This window comes from Triturus cristatus, chromosome 7 (genome assembly GCF_964204655.1).
Source record: "Triturus cristatus chromosome 7, aTriCri1.1, whole genome shotgun sequence".
In the NCBI taxonomy this organism is placed as follows: Eukaryota; Metazoa; Chordata; class Amphibia; order Caudata; family Salamandridae; genus Triturus; species Triturus cristatus.
Genome location: NC_140590.1, coordinates 627,088,867 through 627,107,102, shown reverse-complemented (window position 1 = coordinate 627,107,102; position 18,236 = coordinate 627,088,867). Strand labels below are relative to the sequence as shown.

Sequence of the window (18,236 nt, the reverse complement as noted above, 5' to 3'; positions counted from 1 at the left end):
GAATCAAGGACGGCCAGAGAATCAGGCAGGGACCGTCATGATGCTGGACCCATGACTCAGGCACAGAGTAGCATAAACGCAAGATGGCGGAAGCACGTGAAAAAGTTCAAAAACAACAAAATAACGAAGGATCTGGCTCCAGGGGCAGCTGCCGGGGCTAGCAGGGAGGAGGGCTGGAGAATGCCGTTAAAAAAAAAATGGGTCGTTGCCGAGAACAGAACTCTGGGTTGCATGGGTAACAGAGTCATCGTTCAATGAGTCGCGAAGTCAGCTTGGGCGCCCCAGAAAGGGGGGGGGCAGCCGCGGGAACCAAGAGAGCGCTTCTCTCACCGGCTCGGAGAGTGGAGACGAGCTCGGGGGAACTGGATACCAGTGTTATGGAAAGCCCTTCGTTGTTCTCCCGTTGTTCATAAAGCTGCATTAAGTCACCATTGATCGCCCCCAAAAAAAGGGGAGGCCGCAGCAGAGACCAAGAGGGTGCTTCACTCACCGGCACAAGGAGTGGAATCAAGTATGGGGGCACTGGTCATCAGTGCTGTGTGAATCCCTCCGTAGCACCTCCATAGGGGGAAACGAAATTTATGCGCCCCGTTAACAATCCGGCAAGGCGAAAGCAGGGGACAAGCAGTTGCGAACAAGCCCGGAAAGGAGGACGGCCGGAGGGTAGATCCCCAACCCAACACCCCAGCAGCCACCAGTCAACTCCACGGGGCAGCATTGAGCGCAGAATTGAAGTCCGCCATCAGAGAAAAACCTTGATGAGTTGTAGATAAAGGCGAGAGAACCAAAAGGAGAGACGAAGGAAATGCATATAAAACCTGGGCAAGTAAACAATAGTGTATCCCTTAAGGTGAAACGGCCTCCCAAAAATTAAACCGTGTCTGGCGAGTGGTGTGCTTGCCCTGAAAAAACAAGCCCATCCCCCGCCTATAGATGATGAAGCGGAGAGGTTGTGAGCGAGGGGGGGGCAGAAGGGGAGCCCGCGAGTGGTGCGCGCGTGCGCACGGTTAGGAGAGCAATCTGCTCATTTTCAGGCACTGCACTCGTGCTTGTGGCGAGCCCCTGCGCGCTCCCACAAGGTGTATGCCGCCACAAGCACGAGTGTGTGCTTGAAAATGAGCAGAGCGACGGCTAAAGGCCCTCCTTAGCAGTGCATGCGCACTGCGTAGGTGAGACCTAAAAAAGAATAGTGAAAACGAAACAACTCGTGCAGAGGAGAGGTGTGCACACGTCCGGGCCTTGACATCCGTTGGAAATTGAAACATGAAACTCCTCAGGAGTGACTAATGGGGATACCCCCTCCACAGCAGACAACTGTCTTGTGCCCGATTCGGTACAGTCGCAGGCTACTCTGGCTCAAGCAGACCTTTTCAAAAATCATACCCGCGGTGTTCCGTGGGACCCTGCACGCTATGCGTTAGCCCTGGCCTCTGTATGCGGATCACTTTCCGAGTCTCCCTCCTCACTACTGGCTCCCATCGGATTCTCCCATTCAGCAAGCGCCTCTCTCCATTGCTCAGCAATTGGGCCAAATCTCACTCCTTTGACTTCCTCCCAGACTAAGGCTCTACCTTCCGCCCCAGCCCATGCAATAACATCTCTATTCCAGACCGCAAGTTGTGGCCCCCTGGATGACTTCCATTCCATTGCTATCCTGCGCTTAGCTAGGCCCATTGCGAGATCTAACAGGCGGTTCCCCACTTTGCGTTTAGGTGGCCTGGGGGTAAAGTCCCAACAAACATGTCTGAATCGTTAAGGTCCGCTCCCTCCCAAGTACGTCCTTAAGCTTGGCCAATATGTCCTCCGAGTAAGGGCGCACCCATTGGCAATCCCGGGTCATTTGGCCAAAATAAGCATCTGGGTGAGCACATCTGGGACACTGTCGCACTTCCCCTCCGTACGTCACATTAAGCCGGTCAGGCGTCTTGTGAGTGTAGTTGAATTAGATGTATTTCAACCGAGTGTTGCGGGAGATCTTCCCAGAGTAACGTAGAACCTTGCGCCATTCAGTCAATGAAGGCTCTGCCACCAATTCTTTTCCTAGTAAGGTAGAACAAGGGTAACCCGTTAGAAGAACCTGGGATTAGCATGTGTTTAGGGAAAACAACGGTTCAGTTTGGCCCAATCGGGTCCTATGCAACCAAGCGGGGTCCCCGAGGAGGACACAAGATAAAATTTAAGCTAGACAATTAATCATTGCGGGAGCACGAAAGTAGTAGTAGGGGAGCATATGTTGTGTAAAATAAACATTTTATTTTACACAAGCATGATTAGAAATAGTCGAAGTAATACAGTGCATAAAGTGACAGGTGCGTAATGTGACAAAGTGAGGTGAACTTAAAAACATTACATCGCATTGACAACAGAAAAGGAACTTCACATAGGTAAGTACAATTGAGGAAGTTCCTGTTGTGGGGTCGACGGCGTTTCGATCTTTTAGGGACTTAAAATCATCTTCAGGACAATAAGTGAGCAACCTGAAATCTCTAATGCCGGCATTGTTAGGAAAGTATGACTCAATAAGTGTTAGTAGGGAGGCTCGGAAAGGGGGCATCATCAAGCAATACTTCCTAACTTCCAGGTAGAAATCGGAGGGTGCCGACCCAATAATTGAAATACCATCAGCAGTGGGCTGTGATCCGAAAAAGTGCGCCCCAAATATTCAGAGTGAGAAACCGAACCATTTAGAGCCGGGGAGCAGAGGAATGTGTCTAGCCTGGTATGAACCTGGTGGACTGGCGAGAAGAAAGAGTACTCCCTATGTACTGTGTGCTGCAGTCTCCAGGTATCCTCCAGGCCCCAGCGGGATATCCATGTCCTGAAGCCAGACGCTGTACAATGTGGCTGCGTCCCTGGTGGGGAAGGGTGCTAGCGGGCAATTATGACATCTGCCACGCAATTGAAATCACCCCCCAGTATATGACAGTGAGCCAAGGAGGCGGAGAAAGACTCCAGGAAACCGATTTGGTCCTGGTTAGGTGCGTAAACAGTGCCTAGCGTTGCCTCCCGCCCTGCCAGTCGCCCCGTAAATGGGGCATACCACCCTTCTGTATCAAGCCATGAGCGGTCGAGAGCAAAGGGGACCCCAGGCCTCACCCAAATCAGAACACCCCAGGCAAAAGCCGAAAAGATGGTCGCAAAGATCTGGCCTTGCTACCTCTTCTTTAACCTCCCAGCCTCCTCCTCGTTAAGATGCGTCTCCTCGAGGAACGCGATGTGGACGTCCCTGCGCCACAGGTAGGAGTATATATTATGCCGCTTAGCCAATGTTCCCATCCCACGAATGTTCCAGATAGAAACCTCAGGGCATTAGATGTACTCTCCATTCCTGCAAGAATTCGCCCTACAGTAACCATAGGGGGACCCCCCGCATGTACACAACCGCCCTCACCTGCAAACAATCAAACAAAAAACAAGTGAACCCCCAATGGTAAACAACTCCCCGATCCCAGGGCAACCTGACAACGGTCAGCCGCCCAAACAGCGTTTGGAACATTTCTCGTAGTGAGACCCTACACTAGTAAGGTACCCAGGGAGGGGTGGACAAAGGAGCAAAGCTAGGGTAAAAGACAGATCTGACACACAAGCTGGCCAGAGCGTGCCGGCTCCTTCGGAATAGGACGTCCCAAGAACAGGATTCTCCATTGGCAGCCTAGCAATACCCTAAATGACGAGCTCGGGCAATCTCAGATGACTTCATCAGCCGTGCCCGGGGTCACCACTGGCATCTTCACACTGCAACTATGAAATGAGTCAGTCATTGTCCCCAGTGTCCCTCGACGAGCGGGTCCCAGCCTCCGGGGTGTTCCTCCCTCTGTTTGTGATGAAGACTGTTTCTTGGGGGCTCCCCTACGGGGGCGGCGCCATGGTCACTTCCACAGTTCAGCTTTATTTCGCCCTAGAGTTTTAGGGCCCGCAAGCTCGGAGGTTCCTACCCTATAGGCTTCGATCCAGTCCCAGGCCTCGTCTGGGCTGCCACAGAAATGGGTGATGCCATCCAGCTCGATCTGAAACTGGGACGAAACATCAGGGAATACTGGAGGCCCTCTTCCCTCAACATCTTCTTGGCCTCTAGAAACGAGGCCCTTTTCCGCTGGACCTCTAGAGTGTAATCAGGGAAGAGGGAGACCTTGCTGTTATCAACAGAGATGGGGCCATCCATCCATGCCCTCCGCAGGAGCAAGTCTCTATCCCTGAAGTGAAGCAGGCGGGCCACCACCAGACCCGGAGGATGCCCCTACACCGGAGGTCTGGCCGTGAGCCGGGGAGCTCTCTCCAGAGTATAAAAGGTTGACAAACCTTCAGGTGCCACCACCTCTCTCAGCCAACGTTCCAGGAAGGACACCATGTCACTGCTCTCGCTTCCGGAGCTCTCTCCAGAGTATAAAAGGTTGACAAACCTTCAGGTACCACCACCTCTCTCAGCCAACGTTCCAAGGAGGACACCATGTCACTGCTCTCGCTTCCTTCCGGCAGGCCCAGAATTTGAACGGTGTTCAGTATGTTGCAGCCCTCTGCATCTTCGGCTCTCCGCTCCAGCACCCCCACCCTGTCTGTGAGTGCTCCCATCTTCTGCTCCAGGGCTTTTTGAGCAGGGGCCATTGCGGTGATACTGGATTCGGTCTCCTTTACCCGCTCCAAAAGCTTCTTGTGCTCCTCCTGCAGAAGACCCAGCCCTACTGCCACAGTGCTGATGTCTTGGTGAAGGGTAGCCTTCGTATCCGCTATGGCTTCCAATATCTTGCCCAACTGTTATAGTAATGGGGCCTCCAGGGCGGGCTGCGAATGTTCCTCGGCGCTATCTTCTGGGTCTTGTGCGGCACCGGCCTGCCGGCCCCGTGGTTTGCCCATGATAGTAAGCAGCCCCTCGGCCATTAAGTCTTGTCCGGAGGGGAGGTCAGGCCAACAGCCAATATCGTAAATCCGCCACTCGCACCACGGCTCTGGTCCACTGAGACTCAGGAGAACTCCAACACCCTACCTGCAGCGGTAAAGAGCCTATGAGGACTCGCTCTACTGTGCGCTATCTGCAGCCGGGCAGCTGCTCGGGGATGGACCCACGCCAACATCCAGGGCCTCACAGAACCCGCTATGACTGCACACCCTCCGCCACATCCAGCATTGATCAGGGCGCTACAGGTCCAGGCAGGGGGGGGTCCTAACACTCACCAAGGTGATGCCCACCCTGTCGTACTGTCAACAGGTCCACCAAGGACCGGTCTCCTCCGCTCCTCAGGGCTCAATCCGTGGGTCCGGGAGGCGTCCGGTAGGCCACAGCAAGCTACAATCCCGGCCAGTCAGGGCGATGTGTGCACTTTCTTCCCTCAGAAAGAGAAAGGGGAAAGGGCCTGTGACCAGACCCACGCTTCGACCCCCTGAGCCCTGATGTGGGCCCAAACGCTTGCCCTGCCCATCGTCGTGTCCTCCACGACTGCAGCTCCCAGCATAGCCCAGTCCTGCGTGTGTGGGAGCTTGGGGTACCGCAATCCAGCACTGTCTCAAAGCAATCGGGCAAGGTGGGGAGAAAGCAGGCCCCAGCAATCTGCAGGCCTCCGCTGTAGTGGGGCACCCCCCTCTCAGGTGCTGGCCTTATTGGGGCAACAGTCCCCACAGCGGTTCTCTCGCCCCCGCGCACCCCCGCCCTGGGCTGACATCACTTCACGCCTCGCAGCTCTTCACCCCTATCGGGCCCGCACCCCACCGCCTCACCTCACGCACAGCGTGTTGGCACAGCGCTGCGCAGATGGGTCGGGAGCGATCACTCACTCCGGGCTTCCCCCACAGCGTGTCGCCGTATGCTGCAGTCTTTCGTGCGCGGGCTACTGGATTCAGCCCGATCCTCGGGGTGGGGGAGCCCGAACTCCGCTCTGCAGGTTAGACGGGTCCGCTTACAGCCTCCATCTTGATTCGCTTCGGGCACCAGCAGCCGGCGGGGAGCCGATCGTCTCGCTGCCACTCACACGGCTGTGCAATCTCAAGGACCAGCCCTCAAGTAAGCCAGCACCGTCAGGACAACTGCTGATGCGTTCCCGGCCCCCAGAACAATCCAATAACGCTGATAAAGGTCGGGGCCAGCACGGAGCTCCAAGCTCACGCGTCCGCCATGCACAGCCCCCCTCCCAAGGCTTCACCATTAATGTCCAAAAATCTGATCTTCAACCTTTATGGATGATTCAACCATATCTTGGGGCTATCCTAAACGCACAGGTGGGATTAGCTTGTCCCAATACAGCAAGAATCCAAAATTTCCAAACACTACTACCATGTTTCCAAGCCAATCAACGGTTCGCATTCGGAGCTGTCATGCACCTACTGAGAATGATGGCCTTGTGCATCGCCATGGTGTCACATATACGATTACACATACGTCCATCCGCTGCAGGAATGTCTAGCACAACAGTGTTCTTAGTCACAGGGTCAAATAGAGGATCTGATGTTGCTAGACAGCCGCACTCCTCGCTCTCTGCAGTGGTGGAACACAAACAACCTGTCAAAAGGGCAGCCTTTCCTCGACCCTGTTCCCCACATCATCCTGATAGTGGACACATCACTGACAGGCTGGGGTGCTCACTTACATTCCAGGGTCTCTGGGACACCAAACACCAGGGTCTCCACACCAACTACCTAGAGTTTCAAGCTGTTCACCTAGCGTTGAAAGCATTCACACCTCACCTGATCTGCAATGTTGTCCAAGTCCGGACAGACAATATGACAACCATTTACTATTTACAAAAACAGGGGGTGGGACATATTTTCTACAGTTATCACACCTATCTCATACCATTTGGCGTTGGGCTCTGCATCACAACAGTCATCTGTTAGTGGGAAACTTCCAACAACTCCACCCTTGAGTCCACCTCCCTTCCTTTCCACAAGTGGGGATTTCCACAAATAGATCAATTCTCAACTGCGGACAATGCAAAAAGCCCAAACTTTGCCTCCATAGATGAGCTGGTCAGGTATTCCGCCTATCCGTCTCCTTCTGTTTCTGGTTCGGAAGCTCAGGCAAGCTTATCTCACACTCCTAATAGACCCTCCCACATTGGCCCGACTGCCCTGGTTCACAACACAATTAGAACTATCCGTAGTTCCCCATAAGAGGCTTCCCCTCAACCCGGACCTTCTCCCTGAGAATCATGAAGAAATCAGGCACCCAAATTCCAAGGAACCCGACCTAGCAATTTGGATCCTGAGGTCATGGTTTGTTACCTGCTGCATCTACAGCTCTCTGGCCTTGCATTCCCATCCATACGCTTACATCCGGCTGCAGTAGCTGCCTATCTGCAAAATAGAAAACACCTGTCTTTGTTTAAAGTACCAGTCATCAAAGCCTTTATAAACCGGCGCAAGAGAGTAATTCCACCCCGGGCTCCACCTGGACCTACCTGGAATCTTAACATTGTTGTCACAAGACTTATAGGTCCACGACTGGAACCACTGCATAACTGCTCCCTTCAATTTATATCTTGGAAGGTCACTTTGGTAATTGCCATTACTGCACTCAGACATGTTAGTGAGCTCCAGGCACTAACCTTAGAAGAGCCTTTCTTCCAGCTGTGATACTTTGCACCTACCCAAAATTCCTTCCAAAGGTGGTCTCTGATTTCCACCATAATCAGTTGAGTTGTGGTGTTCTTTCCTCAATCAGACTCGGTTGTGGAAAGGGATCTCCATACATTAGATGTTAAGAGAGCCCTTATGTACTACATTGACAGAATTAAAGACTTTTGCAAAAAAAAACAGCTCTTTGTTGCTTGTTTGCCTGATCATAAAAGAAAGCCTATATCCAAATTAATACCAGGTGGGCAGTTAAATGCTTTTAGACATGTTATGTTAAAATCAAAAGGACACTCTACTTGCAAGATAGGGTCTTTTATGGCTTTCCTGGGCAATATCCCACTAGCTAATATATGGAAAGCAGCTACTTGGTCTACACCACACACTTTCTATAAACATTATTGTGTGCATATTCTAACATGCCAACAAACTCAAGTTCAGGCAGTGCTATGTGTACACTTTCCGGCACCTGCAACACCCACAGATTAGCCACCGCTTTGGCAGGCAGTGCTATACTGTCTATGCAAAGCATTTGAATCTACTGCCACACATGCCTGGTACGGATTATTTTACTTGCCCTGTAAGCATCTGCTGTAAATTACCATACGCTCACTCTCCTCCTTGGACACATGTGGTCGTTGCAGTTCCTTAACCTTTTAATATACGTGCACATCTTTGCTTACACTTGCTTTACTCTCCATTCTCACCCGCCTGCGGGAAAACAATCCAACAATGGAGTAGATGCCAATACGCATTATCACCATGAGGAGGAGTCACTCTACTGCGTGACTCGAAAGACTTCTTCGAAGAAAATCAAATTGCACACATCCCAACCCAACATGAGATGGCCGGAGTATACAAAGCATGTGAATCTACAGCACCACATGCAAAGAACAGATGCTTACAGGGTAAGTAACAAAATCTTTCAATTCATTTGTTTTGGCGTACTGTCTATGCAGGGTTAAATATTGTGTTTTTGTCTCCCTTTACATAGTATGGCAACACAATGTGTCTTAGTAATGTATAGTTCTTAAGGATACATGATTGTTAATTAAAATGTGTTTATATGCATTCCATGCAAATGGCCACTGGTCTCAGGGAACGACCCATTAAGGCTGATAGAACATGTTGCAGGACTTGTGGTCTGGAAACCGCAATCAGGAATTGCTGCTAGTTCAAACCGAGAATAAATCAATAAATGCTGTGGTAAACAATACCAGGTGTACTCAGAGAGCATTGAGTGGACGTTACAAAATATTTGTTTTCCATTTTGTGTTACACGTTTTACCACTGCTATAGCCAAACTCTAAAATGACTAACTCTGACTCCTTCGAGCTGTGTGCTCGTTTTATGCTCTCTTGTTATATTATTTCATTCAGACGAAGACCAGAATATTGTGAACATTGGAAAGATTTCATTTAACCCCAAAGACATGATCGGACATGGAGCTGAGGGCACCATAGTATACAGGTAAGCTCATATTAGAATTGGGTGCCAGTCGTATATCCATTTACACTGGAATTAATTGTTAGAACTCTTAATGTCTGTAATTCACACTATCCACCCTTATTATGCATTACTTCTACCAAACGCATCACCGATTATGACAGTGCAACTATGCTCTGCTTTTAGCCTAGAAATGTTGGCTCTTATTTCATCCTGTTGTATAACTAATCCTTGCACTATGTCAAATATGAACAACATTTGAAGCTTGTTAGTATAATAACGTGGAACATTCCAGGTGTTTAAATAAATGTAAACCAACACAAAACATGACAGAGATAAAATCCCCCCCCTTGATTTTGCCAAATTATTACTTTAGCTCAGGGGTCTCCAACCTTTCCTGTAATAAGAGCTACTTCTGTTCAATGAAAATCACCCGAACTACTGATATTTTAGGTGTTGTAATACTGACCACACCAGACAAGATTACATTAGTGGACAGAATTTGTACCATTACAAGCAGTGATCGTCTCAGTTTTCCAAGCATGATCGCCAGTAGTAGTGTAATAAAGGCTTTGTCAATGTAGAATGCCTCTACGCGAGTAATACATAACCGCTATTGAAGTAAAGCTTCTGGCATTACTGTAATAACAGCAGTAATAAGTTTTCCCAACATCATGTGATTTATTACTCAAATATCGGCTTTAAATATATTTTAGAAATTCAGCCATTTTTCTCTAAATATCAGTCTACAAATTCTGAAGAAAAAAAAATTTCATCTTGAATATATGCTTTCAATTTTGGCATGCATATATTAATTCAACAAAGCAAAAGCTTCTAGTTCGGTAGGCTACGTTGCACACAAAAGAGCTACTTATTGGTACCTGGAGAACTACCAGTAGCTCACGAGCTACTCGTTGGAGAAGCCTGCTTTAGCTTGATGCTTCCCTACTTTCTGCTGCCCTTGCACTTGCTGACTTCATCTCAGATTTTCTGATAAGGAATTGGTTGATGTCTGCTTCCTGAACCTGTAGTATGCTCGGGGATCTATTTTGGTTGTCCGGTGATTTAGCAACAATAACAGTTTTTTGTTTCCATCTCCTCAGGGGTCGGTTTGATAATCGAGATGTTGCCGTGAAAAGAATTCTTCCAGAATGCTTTAGTTTTGCAGATCGGGAAGTGCAGCTGCTCCGGGAGTCTGATGAATACCCAAATGTTATTAGGTATTTCTGTACCGAGAAAGACCGACAGTTCCAGTATATTGCCATAGAGCTATGTGCTGCCACTTTGCAGGAGGTAGGAGTGAAAATAATGTATTCCATCTTAAGCAACCCTTCTTTTGTGTGCCTGTTGATTGACTTTGTTGAAGGTTGTTTTACTCTTGGACTGGTCTCTGTATGCACCCAACCTCAAAAGATGCTGTATCTATTTAGCGATATTTAGCAATAAGTTAAATATGTGTTTCTTACCTTGTGTTTTAGTATGTGGAACTCAAGAACTTTAATCGTCATGGGTTGGAACCCATAGAGTTATTGCAGCAGACGATGTCCGGACTTGCTTATTTGCATTCTCTCAATATAGGTGAGCATCTGTCTACAAAAATATTTTTTCCTTAGCCTCTGTTCGTTATATTAGTCGTAAATCACTCTGCATTGGTAGTCCACTTATTTCCTGATGTGCTGAGTGTGAGCAAGGGGGAGATAGAGTGTAAGTGTGGCACTAAGCCCCGTTCGTCAATTTAAGAAAAAGGTGTAGCAAAAAGTTAATTTAGTTTGCCATTGTAGAATGTACTATCTACTTGTCTCCTGGGGCTATTAGTATTCATATACAGGTTCTCGCATTTCCTCGCATCGTGTTTTCATGAGTGTACTTGGATGGTTTGTCACAAGCTACAAGCCATGTATTAAATGCATATGTCTTGGTGCTGTTGCTGACAGTTCCAAGTTGCATGTTTCCGGACACTTTGCATGTAATAACTATCTGCGCTCACTCTGCTGAAATAGTGCTGCGTCCTCTAACAGGTGCTTTTAGATGTAGTGCAAAAATCGTTTTTTTTTGGTGTGCAAATGGCTATCGTCTTCCTTCTCAACAGATATGAAGATGTCCTGAGGGGCACAACAGCATTGTTTGCTGATCCCTTGTATTGATTTGTAGGTTGCACCTCATCAGCATTTCAGAGAGTGCTTTCTGCAGGCTTTCATGTATGTTTTTATGACCTCAAGGTAAAGGGTCTAGCTTAAGTAATTCAATATTTGAGACATTAACTATTTGCAAGCTGTCATAAAGCTTTGAAAGTGCTTGAATAACTCTTCCTAGAACTAACAGTGTTTGTATTAATCTGACTTCAAGTAAATAGTTTGAGCTGTTGTCTTTTCAGGGTTCTGGGCGTTTGTTCCTCACTACTTCTATTTACTGAATGTAAAGCCTTGCAGATTTCCTAGTCAAAAAGCCTAAACCCAGCTCTTGGAGGGAGAAAAAGAAGCTTTGTACCAGAGCCCAATGCTTGGCTGTCCACAATCAAAAGTACTCACAAGAAGAAAAGTCCAAGCATAAGAAAAGTGAAAATACACTGCTTACGTGGCAACCACAAGTAACACTGGGTCCATACTATCACCTCATGTAGAAGTACCATCACAGTGCTCTATATATGAAGATCTTTCGGCAGTTGTAAAACGTTTTTTAAATTTTTTTAATTGCAATTTTCATAACACATGCAACCAAAAAGGTTATCAGCATTTGTGTAGGCTTAGAAATCACAAGCAACTAGATCAGCACATGACATCAATCGTCAATGGACAGTATTTCAATTACAGACAAGTTTGACAGCAAGAAAAAAAAATAGCAGATCTGGTACATTGCGGGAAAAGACATCAATCAGCATTTATATTAAGCAAATATGAAGTTAATGGGCCCCGTATTTCACGAAATAAGAAGTTTTATTGCATAGTTCATTAAAACTTACAATTTAAGATATACAGCTTTAAAAGAGATACACATCAAAAGTAAAAATTAATTGTCAGAAGTTAAAATTATGAAGTTCGTGTTAATAGTTTACATTTTTTGGTGTTGTTCATTAGAGCTATAGCCCATAAATTATACTCAGAGGCACTGTCTGTTTATTACTCAGTTTCCTCATTTTGTGTCTCCTTAATTCTCTCCGCCACTACGTCAAGGTATTTTATAAATCTGCAGTTTAATTGGATCTCCTGCGGATTAAAACCTAATTTGACTGCATGTCTACAGGTTCTAATGCCCTTCTGGTTCCATATTGCGCGTAATAAGGATCTCCTTTTGTCCATTAAGGCTGGGCAGATACATATTATGTGGATTAGATCTTCAGGTCCTGCACTGCAGAGGCGGCAAGTTTTGTCTTCCTGATTCACATGCCATTCAGAGTTTAGCCTAAGACTGTTCTTGTCCATGCTACCACTAGGATAGCTGGTCTATAAGGTTGACTTTACAACCAATCACCATAAGGGTTGTTTGGACTGATACAAGGTGTACACTAGAATTAGTGACATCATATATCAGGCCAACTTCTCACATTGGTGAGCAGCGGTTGGGATCTGAGCTTGCTGTTGTAATACCATTGAAATCTTGAGATACTAAATTGAAAGATCACATAAGATATTGTTTAGGTACATATAACATAGATTATAAATACTAGAGTCCTACTGGACTTAGTTGTTGTAGGTTGAAGGGCCTAGCACGCCCAGACTTACAACTACTAGAGAGGTTTAGTAGATACAACTAGTGTAGGTAGGTGCATACACCACACCCTCACTAGAATCATGTCCCTGAATGGAGATCACACTGATACTCCCTCAGGAGAGGAGAATCCTACACAGATTCCCTCTAGATATGATGCATTCACTTTCCAGGAGATGAGACAACTGTGTACCTCCAGGAGATTAAAACAGGGTTCCTACCCTACCCTGAGACAGCTAGTGGAGCTTCTGGAGGCCTATGATGCTGAAAGAGCCGCCAAGTATGGTGCCATAGCTGTAGATAAGGGCCTCCCCTCCACAGAAGAGACCCCTGACTTAACTGATACAGATGAGTTAGAAGAGACCACAGAGGAAGAGGGAGGTAGCAAGACCCCAGTCAGAAGACTTAGTCAGGCTAACTTAAGCTTGCATGGGAGTTTGCATGGGAGCTTCCCTTACAGGCCCCCAAGTAATCTTAAAAAGAGAGATAGAAGGGGTAGATCTCCCTCAGGGGACTCTCTCCACTCCTATCACTCAAGAAGCTCCAATGCTTCAGCCAACAGGGGGATGACTTCCCCCCCCAGAGGAGAGAGCATGAGGTCAGAATGAAGGAAGCCAAACTGAGGATTGAAAGGGAAGAACTTGCTCTTGGCAAAGAGAAGCTTGCTTTGGCCAGAGAGCAAAAATTGTGTGGGTCAGAGCCCACTGGTGGCAGCAACATTCCTGGTTGCGCCTTTCCCCTTTGTCATCTGGTCGCGCGCAATGCTTTCCAATGGGGCGACCTGATGGCAGGGCCGGCCTGTAAGTCCTGATGGGGGCTCGTCTGCCTCCCCGATCCCAGCCAGGGCTCCAGGAGGTCTGGTGCCTCCACCTTCTGGGTCCCCTCCGTCACTAGGTGTGCACGGGTTCCCAGAAAGAGGGGTCGCTTTCCTCCAGATTCCTAGGGGTACGGTATGCCGGAACCCCTCTCGGGCTGGCGGGTCTCAGCCGGGGAATGGATGGGCTAGGCCCGGACAACACCTCCCTTACCGTCCGGGGGCTCCCATCTCCAGCCTGCCAAGTGGCAAAGTGCCCGGGACGAGCTCCGTCGGTCCCCGGCTGGTCCCTCCCATGGGTGTCTGGGCCCGAGATCTCCCGCGGGCCTCCCCATGCCTGAGGCCCAGCTGTGGTCTCTGAGACGCGGAGCCCCCGAGCCCTTCAAGGGGAGGTGGGAGCCCTCCCGCGAAGGCTAGGGGTGGGGCAGATTGGCGTCCTCCGGTCCCGGCCATCTGGTCGCGCCTTTCCCCTCTGTCATCTGTTCGCGCGCAATGCTTTCTAATACGGCAACCAGATGGCCGGGCCGGCCTGAAAGTTCCAATGGGGGGCTCGTCTGCCTCCCTGATCCCAGCCAGGGCTCCAGGAGGTCGGGTGCCTCCGCGCCCTGGCTCCCCTCTGTCACTCGGTGCGCACGGGTGCCCAGAAAGAGGGGTAGCTTTCCTCCGGATTACTAGGGGCAGGGTATGCAGGAACCCCTCTCGGGCTGACGGTTCACAGCCAGGGACCAGATGGGCTGGGTCCGGGCAACATGTCCCCAGCATCAGGGGCTCCCTCCTATGACCCACCGTGCGGCAAAGTGCCCGGAACGGGCTCCATCGGGGCCCCCGGCTGGTCCTCCCTTGGGCGTCTGGGCCCGAGAGCTCCTGCGGGCCTCGCCATGCCTGAGGCCCAGCTGGGGTCTCCGAGCCCCCGGGAAGCTGAGCCCCCGAGCCCTCCAAAGGGCAGGCAGGAGCCCGCTCGTGAAGGCACAGGGCGGGCAGATTGCCGTCCTTTGGTCCCGGCCATCTGGTCGTGCCTTTCCCCTCGGCCATCTGGATGCGCGCAATGTTTTCCAGTGGGGCAACCGGATGGCCGCGCTGCCCTGGAAGTCCCAATGAGGTCTTGTTTGCCTCCCCGATCCCAGCCAGGGCTCCAGGAGGTCGGGCGTGACCGGGCCCTGGGCTCAGTCCCCCGGCCTGCCGCTCCGCCAAGGGCCCGGGACGGGGGTCCGTCGATCCCATGCAGTCCTCCCCCGCTTTGCCTGCTTGTTAGGGTGTCCGTGGGTCCCGGGTCGGAGGGCCCGTCGGCTCCCCCTCGCAGCCCCATGGCTGAGGCCCAGCTGGGGTCCTGAGTCTCCGGCCTCCCATGCCCCGGCGCCCGCTCACTCTTTTGCTAGGGCTTTCGAGCCAGGCTATCTGGCCGCACCTTTCCCCTCGTCCATCTGGTCGCACCTATCCCCTCGGCCATCTGGTCGCGCGCAGTGCTTTCCAATGGGGCAATCAGATGGTTGGACTTCCCTGGAAGTCCAGATGAAGGCTCATTCGCCTCCCCGATCCCAGCGAGGGCTCCAGGAGGTCGGGCACGTTTGCAACTTGGGTCCCCTCCGTCACTCAGTGCGCATGGATTACAAGAAAGGGGGGTAACTTTTCTCCGGATTACTAGGGAGAGGGTCAGTCAGACCTCCGTGAGGTCCGGCGATACTGAAGCAGGGGAAGGCAGCACCCGGGCCCTGCTGCCGGGGCCTCCAGGGGCCCGGGTCCGCGCCTGCCTCTCAGCCCCTTCCCGATGGGCCTTTCCTCCAGTCCTGCTCGCCCGGGGAGCAGGCAGGGACACGATGCAGGCATCCCCCCACACAGGGCGGCCTGCCAGGGGAGGCCCCGGCCGTACTCCAATTGATTGGGCAATCTCAGTCTGTTTAGGGATGGACTGCTTGGCCAGCCTCGGCTGTAGTTCCAAGCAAAGAGCTACCACCCCACATGGACCGTCCGACTCGAGGGCCTGGCGAGAGGCCCTTCACCCTACCCAGCAGAGCCAAGGCCGAGCGGCCCTGGCAGCTCATGTCCCCCAGTGGTCCGACCCAAGCGGAAGGGGTCGGGTGGCGCCAGGCCCTCGGACGCTGGTTCCGGCAGGTCCGTCGGCCCAGCGCGCGACGCCGTCATCCCTCATCGCCCAGCGCATTTCCACAGCAGCTTGGGACAACCGTTCTGAGGGGTGCCCCCAGACCCCGGCACCCCAGCGCCTCGGCCCGCCTCGGCCCGCCTCTCCCTTCCATGGGAGATGGCTGGGCCCACTGGTGCCTGTGCGACTGCACCTCTCCACCCCCTCCAGCGAGCCCTCCCGCCCAGGCGGGCGGGGTCCTTCTCCTAGCAGGCTCCCGAGAGGGAGGGGTGTGCGAAGGTTGCCGGTCGGGGAGACGGGCACGCGGCTTTCCCAAACCCACCCCGTCAGCAGTTACGGCTACCTGGTTGACCCTGCCAGTTGCATATGCTTGTCTCAAAGATTAAGCCATGCACGTGTAAGTACACACGGCCGGTACAGTGAAACTGCCAATGGCTCATTAAATCAGTTCTGGTTCCTTTGATCGCTCCATCTGTTACTTGGATAACTGTGGTAATTCTAGAGCTTATACATGCAGAAGAGCGCTGACCTCCCGGGATGTGTGCATTTATCAGACCAAGACCAATTCGGGCCCGGCCGTTTTGGTGACTCTAGATAACCTCGGGCCAAGCGCACGTCCCCGTGACGGCAACGATACATGCGTATGTCTGCCCTATCAACTTTCGCTGGTACTTTCTGTGCCTACCATGGTGACCACGGGTAACACGGAATCAGGGTTCGATTCCGGAGAGGGAGCCTGAAAAACGGCTACCACATCCAAGCAGACGCGCAAATTACCCACTCCCGACTCGGGGAGGTAGTGACGAAAAATAACAATACAGGACTCTTTCGAGGCCCTGTAATTGGAATGAGCACACTTTAAATCCTTTAACGAGGATCCATTGGAGGGCAAGGCTGGTGCCAGCAGCCACGGTAATTCCAGCCCCTGCCTCTCGGCGCCCCCTTGAAGCCCTTGACCGAGTGTCCTGAGGGTCCAAAGGCCAGTCTCCTGAATACTTCAGCTAGGAATAATGGAATAGGACTCCGGTTCTATTTTGTCGGTTTTCGGAACTGGGGACATGATTAAGAGGGACGGCCGGGGGCATTTGTATTGTGCCGCTAGAGGTGAAATTCTTGGACTGGCGCAAGACGAATCAAAGCAAAAGCATTTGCCAAGAATGTTTTCATTAATCAAGTACGAAAGTCGGAGGTTCGAAGACTATCAGATACTGTCGTAGTTCCGACCATAGACTATGCCAAATAGTGATCTGGCGGCGTTATTCCCATGACCCGCCGAGCAGCTTCCGGGAAACCAAAGTCTTTTGGTTCCGTGGGGAGTATGGTTGCAAAGCTGAAACTTAAAGAAATTGACGAAAGGGCACTACCAGGATTGGAGCCTGCGACTTAATTTGACTCAACACGGGAAACCTCACCCGGCCCGGACACGGAAAGGATTGACAGATTGATAGCTCTTTCTTGATTCTGTGAGTGGTGGTGCATGGCCGTTCCTAATTGGTGGAGCGATTTGTCTGGTTAATTCCGATAACGATCAAGATTCCTCCATGCTAAGTAGTTACCGGACCCCAGCGGTCAGCGTCCAACTTCTTAGAGTGACAAGTGGCGTTCAGCCACACGAGATCTAGCAATAACAGGTCTGTGATGCCCCTAGATGTCCAGGGCTGCACGCATGCTACACTGAATGGATCAGCGTGTGTCTACCATTCGCCGGCAGGTAACCAGCTGAACCCCATTCGTGATAGGGATTGCAATTATTTCCCATGAACGAGGAATTCCCAGTAAGTGCGGGTCATAAGCTCGCGTTGATTAAGTCCCTGCCCTTTGTACACACCGCCCGTCGCTACGACCGATTGGATGGTTTAGTGGGGGTCCTCGGATCAGCCCCTCGGGGTCTGCAGCGGCCCTGGCAGAGTGCCGAGAATACGATCAAACTTGACTATCTAGAGGAAGTAAAAGTTGTAACAAGGTTTCCGTAGGTGAACCTGCGGAAGGATCATTAACAGCGGATAGGCCCGAGCGACCGACGGCATCAGCCCAAAGCCCTCGACCGCCTGCTACAAGCATACCGTAGGCACGGGGCACGGACCTGCGATGGCGCCCCCCGGCTGGTGGAGGGGTCCCTGACCACATGGGGCACTTGGGTGAGGACTGGGCCTTCGGCTGGCCTCTTCCAATGGGGAGGACCCGACTGATGCGAGAGGGACCAGGAAAGTGGGGGGGCGTCCCCTGTCCCTCTCTGGGAGGGGCACAGCGGTAGGCCCTCTCAAGACTGAACCCAAGCCCACCCGGCACAACCCCTGCGGTGTGGGGAAAACCGAATGGCAGTGCATCCCCAGGCTGGTACCACTTTCGCCCCTCGAAAGGCCCTGCCTGCCAGCTGGGCCCTCCAGAGTCCCGGGTTCCGGGCATCCGAGGAGCGGCCCTTCCCGGGTGGCCTGAAAGAGAAGAAGCCAAGGGCCTGCGAGGGGACCCCGGCTCCTCTCAGTGGGAGGAGTGCGGGATGGGGAGCCACCTGGTTCTTACCTTCTGGCGCCTCAGACATGGGCAAGGGTGGGGTGGGCTAATCGCCAGCCCGCCGGCATGGCTCAGGGCCTCCCGGCGACGGGCGGCTGACATGCA

The 18,236-nt window shown here is 51.4% G+C and overlaps 1 protein-coding gene and 1 pseudogene across 2 annotated transcripts in view; both read left to right on the top strand.

Moving 5' to 3' along the window:
* ERN1 (endoplasmic reticulum to nucleus signaling 1) overlaps positions 1-18,236 on the top strand; it is a 617,499-nt gene that overhangs the window by 515,100 nt on the left and 84,163 nt on the right. For both annotated transcript variants that reach the window (XM_085617236.1, XM_085617235.1), the window contains exons 14-16: positions 8,937-9,027; positions 10,107-10,296; positions 10,482-10,581. In XM_085617236.1, the coding sequence (XP_085473362.1) occupies positions 8,937-9,027; positions 10,107-10,296; positions 10,482-10,581 (381 nt within the window). The remainder of the gene's footprint in view (positions 1-8,936; positions 9,028-10,106; positions 10,297-10,481; positions 10,582-18,236) is intronic.
* On the top strand, positions 15,961-17,616 carry LOC146810243 (18S ribosomal RNA; annotated as a pseudogene).